The following is a 14,913-nucleotide window of genomic DNA, read 5'->3' as shown; positions in this document are numbered from 1 at the left end:
AGGAAATGATAGTGTGATGATACGTATGTACCTCAAAGTGTGAGAGCTGACAGGCTGTCTGTGCGCTGCAGAATCCAAACAAAAGTTGAGGTGATGAAGCCCACCAGCGACAGGGTGACCTAAATATCCAAGTTGTCATTCCTTCTGTCTTACTTCTGGTTGCTTATATTATGGTCAAGCTGCCAATAGCTCGGTGCTACAGAGTGTCTCCAACGACGTTATTACGAAAGAATCAGTCTTCTCACGATCCTTTCAACCCCAGTAATAAGCATCTTTCAGGAAACAGCTGCTTCCAATGGCCATGTGGAGAAGAATACATGTGAACACACATGCACACACACAGTAACATATGTACAGAGGACCACAAGAGTGTAAATGCTAATCTTTTACTTCTAACTCATACTGCTTGAATATTTTTGCATAATGCTGTAGGACAGTAGCCAAACACGCTGTCATCACTGCTGCTGCTTGTTTAGCTGCTTTCAGTGGAAAGTTTGAAAATTCTACCCGTAGTCCAATGAAATTTCCTCCTCTGGCAAGATGAAATTTTGTTTGATGTGTGGTGCAACCAAAACTTAGGGCTGCCATCACTCACTGCAGCTGACCTTGATACTAAAGCACTATTGTGTATGTGGAAAAAAAAAAAAAACGGGGAAAAAAAGTAAAGCATTTGTAACATATTAGCTATGCATACGTAGAGCATGATGGCACTTTGCAGTAACATGCAATAATATGAGCTTCTATCAGCAACCAATGATGTTAATGTCTCAGTTTAATTTGCAGATGCACAATAGCAAGTAGGATGTAATGAGTGTATACGTGAATATATGAAAAATGTGTTAAGCGACTTTTTTATTCCTATGGTTTATATGAAACAAGTTAGAAACTGTTCAATGGAGTACTTTGAATGTATATCCTCTGACTCTGTAATGTATGAGCGGACCCTACAGTGAAGACTGATGTTTTTATTGTAGGCTGCTTAGCATTGAAAGTAAAATTACTCATGGTAGCTTTCAAGACTGCTCAGGATAAAGAAAGTACAGTCCTTGTTCTCTGTAGCACTAATACACCTCCAAAACTCAACATTGTTGATTTCTTCCATTACAGATGGGCAAAACTGTGCAATATTGTACAGTGAAAGGATGTACAGTACATGTAAAAACTGCAATTACTAAGAAGGTATGACTTGGTAATAATGTATGAAAATGTACAGATTTGACCAAAACTGGCATTTACAGGCTATATTTTTAAGAACGCTGTCATGAGATGAATGAGAATGAAAAGTGAGTAAACAGAGTGAAACTGCTGGTCTGTGATGAGTGCAAAGAATTTGTGTTTTTGTTAAATGGACAATCACCACTCAAAGTTCATATTAGGCGCAAGCCAACAAACTTGGGTCAAATATGCTTTGATGCCTATTAGGAAAGAGTCGACTTATGTATTATATAAATGTATACACCTCACTGTATTCATTGGTAAATTGACTAGAAATATTCAGCCTAGCAGTGTCACTTCATTGCCACTCACTAGTTAATCATGCGTGGTCCCTGGAGCGTGTGTATGTGTGACTGGTTGTTTAGATGTTGCTATGTTCATAGTTTGCTCACTAAGATACAACCTACAGATGTTCAATAACAACTCTTATTTAAAAACCAAATGTGCACTGATGCCAACTATTAGACTCACTTATTGTAGTGCACCAACAGTAGTACAGTGAGACAGAAACAAGGCCTGGATGTAGCTCAGGGTGGCTTCTCCATGTTCAAGTATCAGGTGTCTGTAAGGGACAATACAAGCACAATGCATCTGTGCTGAACTATTCCTGAAGTGTCCACCCTGCATCCTAATGATGAAAGCGAGGGTGTGAATAAAAGGGACTAAGATTTAAAATGGCCAGTAGAGGGAGTAGGTCAGCAGGATGTTGTTGGCTCAGACAGGGTATCTGCTGATTTCAGAAAATGTGAGAAAGTGCTGTTCAATACCTGGAGTTAAACAAAGAGATCAAAATAAAAAACAAAGCATATTGAAAGGAGCATTAAGTTAAACTGGGGTTTGTTAAGTCTTGTGCATGCAATTCTGCTCTGAGTTCTATGAACACAACAACAAAGATTTTAATACTTATGAAGACTTTTTCATACTTTATATGAATCCACAGATACCCTGTCAACAGTGATATCATACATGAAATCCAATGATAAAGCACCAGAGTGAGAAGTAGGCAGGTTACACCTCTGCACCATCAAACTGAATCCTTCAGCAACAGGAACCAGAAATGATCAATACAGTTGTGTTTGTGATCACACTGAAATTTAGGAACTTTTTCTGTTCTTCAATATGTGCGATTTTGTTTTGTAATACTTTCACTGTAAATGACCATTACTGTGTAAATCAAGGCCAAACTGTCACAATAAAAGAAGCTTGAAGAAAATGTATGCTGTGTATTTGTGTCATTGCAGGTGCTTTTGTACAGTGACAGTTAACACACTCAAGGACCAGAACTGTATGTTCTAATGTATAAAGTTAAACTTTTATTTTTATAGGCATACACTGTACATAGCAGTAAACTCCATTGTGTTCATCTCTATTGAGAAAGATCTCATTTCAAAGTGGGCTTCAATGTTTTATAAATGAAAAACAGAGTGAATAACAAATCTGGACATATATAAAAAAACAAAGATGATAAATGATATTTTACATTCACATGTGGGGGACTTTAATATTTGGTCAAACACTGATAATTTTGCTTTTCCCATGAAAATAACCTTGCAAAGGTTACCTTTTACACACCTCTGTTAATTATGCAACACATCCACACTGTTTCAGCCTTTTTCTGTGTGGAGTCATTTGGCACTTATATGATTTGAAAGGAAGACATTTACTGTGTGACTTGTTCATTTCTGACTCATTTCCCTCACAAAGTGTGAAGGCCTCAAGATCATGTAAACATGATGAAACGTTTGATGTGCATGTATGTTGCTCAGAGTACCAAAAGAACGGGTGAATGTGTAAAATGAAAAGAGGGATGAGATCTCTTCACCATCATCTACAGGTTACATTCAGTCAGTCGGTTTCTTGTCTGGTTGCCTATTTTTGCAGAACAATGATATCAATGCACAATAACTTGTTTCACCATTAAGATGTGGCGGTGATGCTAGCCGCTGTCAAGGTTCATAAAAGAACATACCAAGCTGTCAAACCTGCCGGCTCTTCAAAAGCTCTTCTGAAGAACAGGCATGGGGTAACATCACACTACAACACTGAGTGACTGAACAGAGCAGCATCTGACTGAAGCTAATGATGTGGCTAACATGTTTAATGGTTTGTTTATCCAAGAGACAGCACATGCATTTCACTGATCATCATTAGGTACGATGTAAAAGCTTGCATTATGTACTGAGGGGTCAAACAAAAGCCGGTCTATAAGTACAGTAACAAAACTGCTGAGAGAGTAACACACTGCATGATGGGTAGTCGTGGCCTCTTCTCTTTGACAAGATGGAACAAAAAGAAAAAACATGTGATCCTCTTGGTGCAGTAAGCGATAGGGATTAATAGTATTTCCACTTTAAATAGTTTAGTTTCGTAAGCTTGGCGGATACAGTCTTGCAGGTAGGTGGTTGGGTTTGGGCAGATGAGAGGGAGAGCTGACGGCTGTCGCTGAAGGAGGTGGTATGCTGTCTGCAAAGCAGGAGCACCTGCAAAACAGCAGGGGGGGGGCTTTCTATTTTTGGAAGTGCAGCACAGAGGGTAGAGACAGCGACTGCTCATTGAAACTCGCCAGCTAGATATGACGCTGCAGAGAGGGACAGAAGCATTAGTGGGTGGCTGAGGAGTTCAGGGCAGGTTATGGAGGTAGGCTGCAGGTGTAGCTAAGTCATGTCTACCTCCCTCTCTATCCCCACATACTTGAGGGCATCGGCTTGGCTGTATCTGTGGGAGGAAGTAAAGAGTTTTAGATTGTATACAAGATCTGCAGAAACCAGTAATTCCGTCACAATGTACAGCGGCCTTGTTTTTTTATTTTACTTTGAAGCCGATGGAGAGTCACAAAAAGGCCTGTGACTCTACCTGTAGTCAAAGAATAGCTCCTCTCCTTGCAGAATAGCTCTTTTGGCGAAGATTCCAATGCGGTGGTCTCCATTCACCATGACGACTGAAATGGCACACAACAACATCAGCGAACAAAAGGCTGCTTTCATCCCACAAAAATGCCCTGAATTCACATTTCACCTCACAGCAAAACAAACTGACTCAGTCTTACCTTTTGCGTAACAGTTGGGATTGACTGAATGATTTGCGAAGCGGATTTTGTTCCCCTTTCGTGTGGCATCCACAACAAAGTCTACTGAGAGACATAGAATGCATTAAGGATTACTTAAAATGGCGTAACAGCGGTATGGTTATGACCAGGAGTGGGGAATACTTGCCATTGTTCAAGTTGAAAAGGAAGCTAGACATGTATTTGTCATAGATCCTTCCACGTCGGTCTGCCTCATCCTGGGAGATCAGCTGCTCATGCACACAAACAGGAATAATAAACGCTCTAGGAACAACAACTTCAATCGAGCTGAGAGCTTATAAATAAAAATGTCAAAATTTGACTAAACTGCAAGGACTTGCCTCGCCACAGTATTCAGAGATAAACTCATTCTTCTGAACTGGTTCTTTGATGAAGGTGCCCCATCCGGCAACATCTGATGGAGCCAAAAGCAGGTGCTGAGAGAAATCAGACACCACAAGTCATATGAGTGATCTAAACCCCCTAAAAATGTCTCCAGAATAACAGAATATCAGAAATAGTTAAGCTGTCTTTGTCCACCTTTTTTAGGCCTCTCTGGATGCTGCAGTTCTTGCAGGAGACCCCTTTGCTGTCCCAGTGATCTGCAGCCCCGCAGGTCACGCACAGATCTGGGTCACACTCCCTCACGGCCAGGTAGCACGGACACTGTTTAGTGTTGCACTGTGTCTTACACCTGCAGCCTGGGAAGCGGTTCTGGCCTGCAAAACATTTATACACACAGCTGCTCTGAAAGGGGATGCACTGAGAACATTTAGGAGCTAACTGCAGCCATCGAGAAAGATAATACGTTATGTGACTTGGCAGAACACAATATGATCATGATAAGTAATTCCATTTGAAAATGCAGTGGTGGCACAGAAGCTCAGTGACTGAGCAATGCTGAGATGCTCATCTGTCAGGGACCTCTGCTGGCAGATATGTTGAAATACAATTTTGCAGGGTGTAACATAACACCCTCCGGGCAGATGAACGGAAGGATCAGGCAAGAATAACCGAAATGTCTTTCCAGCAGCCTCTGCTTGTGGAAAACTGTCCACAAGAGCTCCAGGCAGCATTTGCCTCATCTGTCCTGCCATTTTAACCTCCCATTCCCACCCTGTGTGGGTTTTCTGTGTCTGTATCATCAAGCACTGTTTAGCTAGAGCTGTCTGACTCATACTGATGTTGGAGATGATGTTGTATATCAGGCACAGAGCCTGTCACATGCCTTTGATTTCTCTCCAAGTCTTTAGAGCGCACACATGTGTAACCGGGGGCTGCTTCCTGTTTGGCCCCGGCTCTCCTCTGCTACGGGAAAAGGCGAGGTAACAGTCGGGTAAGGAGGAGGGGGGGAGAGAAGGTGACTGAACCACAACAGATGAACAAATGAGGCAAAACCATCTTGTCTAAACCATAACGAAATGTTTACTTCGTCTTATCCTCTTTTTCTGTTGCAAACTCTCCAGAGGGAAAAATACAAAATGCATTCCTCCACCATGTGGCCATTTCAGAAAACACACTTCTGGGTCATTGCTGCTGCAGCAAATGCCTCAGTGTGAACGCAGCTCTGTATTAAACAGACACCCACCTATTCTCGCCAGAGGACAGTCTCTCCTCTGACCGCTGCCAGAATCCTGCAGAATCGTTTCACATTCTGCTCTATTGTGGTCGGGCAAAATGGCTTTGAAGCTACTGAGGGCTTTCAGTGGAAAATGCGGTTATGAAAAACATTTTTACTTTAGCGTCACAAGGCAAAGCGTGCCTCGTCTCATGCATTTGCGTGAGGGAGAATGAAGCACGCAGCACACAGGAGCACAGGTGAATAAGAAAGGTGACACTCACACTCGTGCTCGCACTGGCAGAACTTCTCACAGAAATTCTGGGTCATCACACACGGGCAGGAGCTGTCGCATGGATGGTCGGGGTGATCACATGGCTGGTAGTTGTACACCTGATTGGACGAGTTATCTGGAGCAACAGAGGACAAAGCACTCAGACTGGCACAGTGAGCTGTGTTGTATTTCAGAGGGCGTTGTGTAGGAATAGTCATGCTGTGACCTTTCAATTTTGAGATGAACATACCTTTCTTTAGCTGAATCTTCGCCCATAACCTGCCATAACAAACAAAACTAGTTTTACTCTCGCATAAGTTAAAATGAAACAGCACACTCAGCAAAGGAAAATAACTGGCTTTAACATGCCTGTGTTTCCTTTTCTTCTTTTGAGGCAAGATGTCTCCATCCACCAAAGGGACACGATGGATCAGGACCTCCTTCACTGCAAACTCGTACACCTGCGGGAAATGAAAATGACATGAGCAACAACAACGCAAGCTGCTAATTTGGAACAAATGTACACTACTGCGAAGAAATTCTGTTCCCTTCATCGTAATTATGTTGTGTAATGTAGTGCCACTCGAGCTGAAAAGCACATCGGTGCAATTACGAAACAGAACATCCTGCCCCCCTCCATCCTATCAAAACTCCACTGCAGAGGCCAAATATACACATGCATGCACACACACACACACACACACACACACACACACACACACACACACAGAAAAACCACTTCTGGTTGCCAAAACCCAGATTTGGCCTCTTCCCTAGGACACAGACATACATAATGATGCAGCTGGTTTCAGCATTTCCACTCAGTTAAGCAGTGGGCGGGGCCCTCTGAACGCCAGCAGAGCCTTGACAGACAGTCCAATACAGACTGGACTGGTCTGGCTGTGAGACAAGAGGCGATACAAGGGTTGGATAAGACCACGCAAGGCTGCTTCAACACGTCTTAAATATTATATCAGGATTTGTTTTACTTGTTCTTCATTGTGTGTATTGAGCTCAATCATAAAAAGTTGTGGAGTCTAATTTAGAAGATGTCATATTTTCTCTTCTGTACAGCCCACATGACGCTCAGTTGACGGGAGTCTGGGAACGTCTGAAGGCTGAACGACTGCATCATGAGAGAACATGAGCGACGTCACATCTGGTAAGCATCCCTGTTTATGGTGCCACATGCCATTCTCTCTGTAGTCAGCCCAATTACCCACACCATAAAACCACAGGCACAGGATGCATGTGTTATTACCCTTGCACTGATGCAAATGCAACAGAAATCAGCGACGCAAGTATGTTGTCTACATTATTTCGAAAGAACTATATATCAGTTTCAGAAAGCATTAGTCACAGTTCATTATTTAGCATTTAAAAGTACATTTTATTGCTAGCATAGACACTGAGCAACACATGAGACAGTGGATAACTCACAATCGCTGTAGTTTCACTGTTTGTGCTGTTTCTCTAAAATTAAGACCTCATTTCTCATAAACTGTCTTGCTTCCATTTCCTATTTGTCACCATTCCCTTGTTTTATGTGTGTTCCTTCTCTTTTCTGGTCTGCTGAAGTATTCAAAGTTATTGCATCTATGTCCATCTTTTTTCTCATTCCACCATCTGGCCTTTTAAAGGGGAGCTAAACTGATTTTACACATTAAAATCTGTTTACAGGTCTTGGGGATTACTGCTGCATACGTGAAAAAAGTTGTATGAAGCCTTTCGTGGCTCCAGAAGCAACAGCTGAAGACTAAAAGTCTGAAAATGAAAAAACAAAACAAAACTGGTGTTAAATGAGGTTATCAGACCTCTGTAGCCTGCTTGAGATTGGGCGAGCAGCTCTTACCTACATAAGAATTATGAGCATAACGCACTCATACTGGGCTTTTGGCAGTAGGCACCAGGCTTTGACAAGGAAGGAGAATGCCTGGACAAGAGACGATATCTATATATATGTGATACAGGAGTACAGTGCTAAATCAGTGGAGTACTCGTCATCTTGTTTGTAGCAACCTGTTTAGATCAAACCACAGTTTCTTATGAATTAGCCAGTGAGAGAACATTCATTTTATTAATGTTGAATGAATGCAGCAAAGTTAGCACAGCATTTCTGCTCATGGTGCCAAAGGAAACATGCTGAGCTAGGAAAACTGTTATGTGTGTGAATACTTCACCTCCTTGCAGTTCTTTGTACCGATGAGGCGAGCGATGGAGCAGAAGTTGTTGAAGTATGTGCCGTGTAGCACCCTGAACAGCGACTCCTCTGCCCCGCTCCACTGGACCACACAGCACGCCTGCTGCGCCCCGTCATCATCCCCTGGACGTATCTTGGTGGGAGTCTGGCACCGTGAATTCCCCTCTGTTACACACACACACACTTTAGTATGAGAAATACTAACTACTCTTGGCAGAAAGTTCCGTTCATATTTTTTGAATCTGCACACATGCAGCTGCACACACAAACATTTTTTTAATTAGTTGGACTTGGCAAAAAGGTCTTTTTATCTGTGCACACACATAAGCCGTTCTGACTCGACCCCACGTCGACACACGTCTTGCTATGTCTGGGTGCCATTCTCGTGTATCTGCATGTGCACACATGCTCAAACACACACATACACAGGGGACCACGGGCTTTGATTTAGCTTTTTGGATATTCAAGACTGAGGCTCGTACACCCACAGCTCGAGGCAGAGAGCTGAATGTTGCTTGGCAACAGGCTGAATGCAGCATTGCTGTAGCCACATGCTCCAGCACTGAGTATCTTTATTAATCTGCTTAACAATCTGTTTTTTCCACATTATCTCAACACGTGCGAGAGAGTCTGCTGAGTCACTGGCTGAGCATCGGCGGTTTCCAAAACTAACAGAGACTTCCAGCGAGGCACTGATGGAGATGAAAAACAACCTGAGAGCTCCAGGGGAGGAGAGGACGACAAAAGAGCCAGTGGAGATAGCTCTTATTTCCCTTCCGCTGCTCTCCACATGAAGATGTCAACAAAAAGGAAAAAAAAAAACAAGAAGAAAAAAAAACAGTAGGAGGAGGGGAAGAGGGAACAAAGTGTTTATATTGGGGCTGAAGCATGCAAAACTAATGGCTGGTTTATTTTGCTTGGCAAGAGAGAGGTGATATTGAGAGGAGATGGAAGAAGGGAAACAGAGAATAGAGCAGGATATGACTTGAAGGCTATCATCTTCAGCCAAATTTTACTTTTCTAAGGCGCCTTCCAGAAAGGGAGGGATTTGGGGGGAGGTTATGGTAAATGATGCATCCACTCAGTCATACGGTGACTCAGAAACACATTAAAACAACTATGTGCATACTCTGTGAAGCCTCAAAGCAGACAATCATTACCAGGTTACTTTAGAGTAGCTGAGAAAATTGAAATCCCAAAAGAATCGGCTATATATGTATATATCAATAAAAAATACAAACTACAAAATAAGAAACTTGAGATCTCGCCTAGTCACCCTGCCTAGAGTAGACAAAGCACCTGGTGGCTTGAAAAGCAGCTCCAAATCCAGTTCCTGTGAAATCAGACTCCCACCTGAGGAGGAGGTGGTTTCGTGGTCACTTTCACCCTGTTTATCTTCCTCAGCAGACCCAGACGGTCCAGGGCAGCTGGAGCTGGTGGGACGCTGCTGCCTCCGGCGCCTCCGAGACCTCTGCGAGCGTAGCATATACTGATCCACAAACTCTTTAGCCCCTTTCTGCAGAGGAGCGCCGGGGATAGGAAAAACAACAAAGAGTAAACAAGATATAGCACATACAACAGATTGCAGGAATATGTTAATCAAATAATAACTGTGAGCCTGGTATACCTGTAACAGGAAGCAGTCTACACCACATGGTTCAGTCTCCATGTGGATCTCCTTACTCTTCCTCTTGTAAACATTGGGTGTAGCATGGAAAGCTTTATGAACACAAACAAACATAATCTGAGTCTCTATTGCACATCAGTTAGCAATTGCATGTGAATAAGTAAATAAAACACAAAGGCACACAGAGTAATCATAATGTACTCATCACAGCCTCACTGGAAATAAAAAAAACCTATACTAAGGAATAATAATAAGCATAAATCGAGCCCTTACGGTGGAGGAAGCAGTCGTATTTGAAGCAACGTCTGCAGAAGAGCGTGTGGAAGGAGTGTAACGACTGCTCCCGCTGCACAGACTTAGCAAAAGGGCCATCCAGGTTTGGGGTGCAAAGGGGGGGCAGCTTAACCGGGCTGGGAGGCTCCAAGAGGTCCTTGTACCTGTGGAGGTGACAGGGCGAGTTTTAGTACGCATATATCTCCTGGTCTCTGTTGCCACAGTATTTTTATTTCATTTGAAGTTGGTGCTGGGTGATTGTTGATGTATCTGTCTAAAACTCTTTCAGATGCTGATGCAACTGCTCCTTTGAGTCAGAGAGCCTGAGAGGGAGCCACCATTATTACTTCCCTCCCTGACAGCTTGCGTCTCCATGGTGAACACTAAGCGACGGCCTGTTCAGCATTGTGCACGCAGATCCCCAGTTTCACTCCACTTTTCTTACTTTTCCTTCAGCTCCTCCATGGTGCCTTTGTAAGGGAACATTGAGGCGATGGCTGTAAATATCTTATCGTTGGGGACCTTCTTGCTGCTGGACAGGTCCCTCACTTTGAGAGAAAACAGAGAAACAGAGGTGGTTATACAAATAACCCAGTTTTGTCCACACATCAGGCTTTGATAGAGATTCACAAATAAAGCTTATGTAATATGTTCTGTTAAACATTTTGCAATGGTACAGAAGTGCTCAAGGCCGGTTAGCAATAACATGTTCTGAAAACAATTCTCAGTGAAAATCATTGTAGTCGCTGTGAAGTTTTCTTTTTTCAGTATCTTGTTGTTCATGCACCCCTGGATGTGTTTGTGTACCAGTAGCTGAATGACAGCGTAGCCAGGTGTGCTTCACGAAGTGTGCATAAAGCCTAGTTTCCCATAAAGCCTGCTACAAGAGGTCATTAAGTTCTGTAATTAGAGCCAGGCCATATCAGTGTCATGGACAAACAGGTTCCCTCACACACAGTGGCCATGCAGGACACAGAGACAGCTTTAAAGTAAACAATGCCTGTGCAAGAGCTGCTGTGGCAGGGCGACCTTGTGGCAGCTGTACAGTGTAATGAGAGGAACACTACCAGCCTTGTTCATACTGAAGCTCTCTTGTTCTCTCACACAACAAAGTCTGAACACACAAACGTACAGCTGATGACTTGCTCACCCTCAGTAGTGCTCCTCCTCTTCCTCCTGATAAATGCCACAGTACCAGATTTGGTCTCTTCTGAACCCTCCACGGAGCTCCTCCTCATCACTCTCTCGTCCTCCTTCTTTCCCGTCACCTCTGCCGCCGCCGCCACCGCCGCCGGTTCCTCCTCTTCCTCCTCCTCATGGTCAGAGTACTGGCTCAAAGCCTCCACCAGCTCTTTAAAGATCTCATCGCTGATAAACCCCCCCTCTGGGACACCATCAACATGTCAGAACCCAACAAGTGCAAATCTGTTAAGTAACTACTAAATAATGACAGCTGCATCATCAGTGTATAATAATAATGGGATTTGTGCATCCAAGCACACACCTCTGTCACCGTGGACGCCATCGTAGTTGTCGATGAGTTCCTCCAGGAAGGCCTCGTCCTGCTCCAGCACCTCATCGCCCATGTATGGGATGTTGTGAAGGAACGTCTCATCCTCCACCTAAGAAACAAAGACAGGTATGGAACCAGGTGATGCGGCATGTCACTTCACCACCTGTGACGCTACTGAGGAACAAACACGTTAAAATAATAAACTGTACTGCGCTGTTAGTAGTCAATACAGTCAAAAAAATGTACACACATGGAGTGGAAATATAAGCAAACATGTAAAATCTTATATAAGAGTTCTCTGCACCTTTAATAACACTGTAGCTGCATCATCCACAACACTATGTGCTTTATTTCATACCATGAAGTTGTGCTGCAGCGGCGACCAGGAGTACATGAAGGGGATTCCTGCCACTGTCGACAGTGGTCTCATGGCAATGGCTTGAGCTTTGAATGCTGGGAAGCCAAACTCCACTGTACACATCTGTAAGAGAACCAGACGCGGCTTAGCTTTGACAAGACAATAGAACAATTCTCAGCGTTATTGGACAATTTTATAACTGTATAATCGGATACACATGCTGCTCAACCCCCAACGGGGAAAACAAACCCAGGAAGCACAATAAAGAGGACCCTGACGGCATGGTGGAACAGTAAGCTTCTGTCATACCCTCACTAGCTCCCTCACTAGCTGCCACAGGGCTAGAGGCCACCTTTAAGCTGCCACATGATCCAATTCTGGCACACAGCGTTGTCCTGAGATATTTTAGCAACACCTGACAGCCAGGTAGGAATCAGAGCAGAACATTGAGGCTGGTGAAGAGGACTCAACATGATGGATACAAGTTTTCTCAGAGCACATTCACACAGTAACAATTGATTGGATTACTTGTTGAGTAGGAATGTGACGATAGATCTGAACATTATAGGCAGGATGGTATGCACACACACAAACACACAGTCACACACACACAGACCTTCTTGCTGGCCAGAGCTCCACTAGAAGTTGACAGAGGGATGGACTGAATCCTGAGCCTGGACCACTCTGCATTCAGGAGATTTGTCTGCTGCTCAATCTTTTGCCTGTTAGACATGAACAGGGTCTAGGAACAAACAGATGTCACACATACTGTAAGTCCCGCACACCATGCATGCAGCACAAAACATTTGTTCATAAGCAGAGCTGTCAATAACTGACCCACCTTGACCTCCTCCGCTTTTTTAAGGCGTTTTAATTGGCGAAGCCGCATATACTCAGACTTGACCCTCCGTCTCCACTCGAGCAGGCTGCGGGAGGGTGCAAAGGAAGGCTGAGGTCTTGGGGTTGGTGGGGCAGCACCAGTGCCAGGGGCTGGAGCTGCTGCAGCTGTTTCCTCCATGACTATTTAAAAAAGGCAGGGTTAGTATGTGGCAAAAATAAATAAAAAAGGCCACCGCACTGGGGTACACCCCACTAAATGGGGTAGATGCTGCTGTCAACTTAAACCTTTAGATCCTGAAAAGGTGTTTAAATGGTACATGAGAAGATGAGTGTATTTTGGGCACAAAATTTGTGATTTCCTGTAATATTCCTACAAGGTTCACCAGTGAGTGTATAATGAATTTACTATTTGCACCACCTATTCCACCACAAAATTTTCAATAACACAGGTAACAGGCATTTTGTGATATGCTTACAGTGTTTTTCTATAATGTGTTGCTAAATTACTTCATAAGTCTTTACTACTATCAACATCAAGTACTTTAAACTCTCCCTCTGCCTCTCACAGACATAAAACTTCCCCATTCACCATCACTGGAAGTCTATTTGAAAGAGAGCCCCCTGCCGGTGGCAAAACAAAATTGACATTAAATGTAAAAAATGCCTTCCACACGGGTGCTTTAAACTGCTTAGGGTAAGACTGCCCTTGGCTCTTGCTCAGTCATGGATGGCGACCGACCGAATACCGAACAAACAAGACTCAGGATGTGAACGCACAAAAGTGCCTGAAAGTGTCTGTTCATGTAACAGCACGGGGGCATCCACATTGCTCAGGAGTGGGCGTGCCTCTTCAGAAAAGCAATATGAAGCGGAGCAGAAAAGTGCGTAGTACAGTTTTTCTGTGTTTCATAATCACACTAGTGAACATCAACTTCCATGTCTGCGCTAGAACAGAATCAAAAATCGGTACAAAGCCAAATCCGAGCTCGGGAAACTGCTACAGTGCATTTTTTCCCCCCTCCCGTGCACACGTTTCAGCCACAGCTATGAAGTGCGCTGCGTCCTGTAGCTGCAGCCCCGCTCAGACAGCGCTACACAGTATCCATTTAAATGTGGAATACTTTAAAGACGTGCGCAGCGAGCACCACAATGACAGCACGCTATTCAGGCGGACGCGTGTGCACGTCTACCTCTACAGCCAGTGTCGCAGTTATTAAATACCTTCAAATCCACGGCTTGCGTCCTGTTTGTTGCGACAGGAGCCCGCAACGCGATCGAGTCTCTGTCTGTGTGTTTTTTTTAATAGCCTAGTAGAGAGATCCGGAGCAATTAAAGGCTGTCTCTGCTATGGATCTGACGCAGATATCGTCTTCGCACGGCGAGGGGATCTCGGAGAAATCCCTACGTTATCCACGGGCATGGTGCTGGAGGTTGTTGTTGTTGTAGCTTACAAATAGCTGCGCACTTGGCTTGGTTGAGCCAACCCGAGCAGAAGGGTGACGTCTTTATTATGATCACAGCCTTTTCCTAGCAGAGGAGGATTTATGACTATTCTGCGTCCTGGGAATAAAAAGTAGCGTGGAGCAGCCACCGCTCAGCCATTTACACGCACACACAGGAACTGATGCAACTGTCCAGAGGGCTAGATCACCGTCTGAACGCGCGAGGGCACAGCACTCGTTTGGGTTTTTTAATCGGCACGTTGATGTTCGGAGCGGATAAATGAAGCAATCGCGCAGGAATGTTGTGGTGATTTTTGAAATAGCGAAAACAAACGGACGGCACGCAAAACCGGAAAACGTGCTCACATAAAATGGCAAATTTTGCAATTCAACGATTGCGCAGACTGTGTCGATAAACTAACATTTTGGGGGATTCATTTTTAATGAAATAGTTGAAAAGTCCTGCAGTGGAGTTGTGTCGGATGGAAAACAGTTCAGCTGTTGTTCCGCACTCCTCCTCCAGGGAGAGCTCAACGCATTGAGGGAGAC

At 44.0% G+C, this 14,913-nt stretch overlaps 1 protein-coding gene across 5 annotated transcripts; it reads right to left on the bottom strand.

Moving 5' to 3' along the window:
• Positions 1-2,515: 2,515 nt before the first annotated feature.
• ezh1 (enhancer of zeste 1 polycomb repressive complex 2 subunit) lies at positions 2,516-14,565 on the bottom strand. Of its 5 annotated transcripts, none has more exons than XM_041956911.1 (20): positions 14,144-14,565; positions 12,924-13,102; positions 12,699-12,824; positions 12,083-12,205; positions 11,716-11,833; positions 11,362-11,595; positions 10,657-10,759; positions 10,212-10,375; positions 9,939-10,030; positions 9,611-9,827; positions 8,292-8,476; positions 6,481-6,572; positions 6,362-6,390; positions 6,122-6,247; positions 4,820-4,998; positions 4,621-4,716; positions 4,428-4,509; positions 4,262-4,345; positions 4,027-4,153; positions 2,516-3,930 (listed from the first exon to the last, which is right to left on the bottom strand). In XM_041956911.1, the coding sequence occupies exons 2-19, from the start codon at positions 13,098-13,100 to the stop codon at positions 4,065-4,067; spliced, it is 2,316 nt and encodes a 771-aa protein (XP_041812845.1). In that variant the 5' UTR covers positions 13,101-13,102; positions 14,144-14,565; the 3' UTR covers positions 2,516-3,930; positions 4,027-4,064. The 5 variants fall into 5 exon arrangements, with proteins under 5 accessions (XP_041812845.1, XP_041812841.1, XP_041812842.1 ...); XM_041956907.1 differs by having other exon boundaries at positions 4,069-4,153; positions 14,144-14,563; XM_041956908.1 differs by having other exon boundaries at positions 4,069-4,153; positions 4,262-4,342; positions 14,144-14,562.
• Between the last annotated feature and the right edge of the window lie 348 nt (positions 14,566-14,913).

The sequence above is a fragment of the Chelmon rostratus genome, chromosome 17, assembly GCF_017976325.1.
Source record: "Chelmon rostratus isolate fCheRos1 chromosome 17, fCheRos1.pri, whole genome shotgun sequence".
Classification (NCBI taxonomy): domain Eukaryota; kingdom Metazoa; phylum Chordata; class Actinopteri; order Chaetodontiformes; family Chaetodontidae; genus Chelmon; species Chelmon rostratus.
This window is presented reverse-complemented; position numbering and strand designations above follow the sequence as displayed.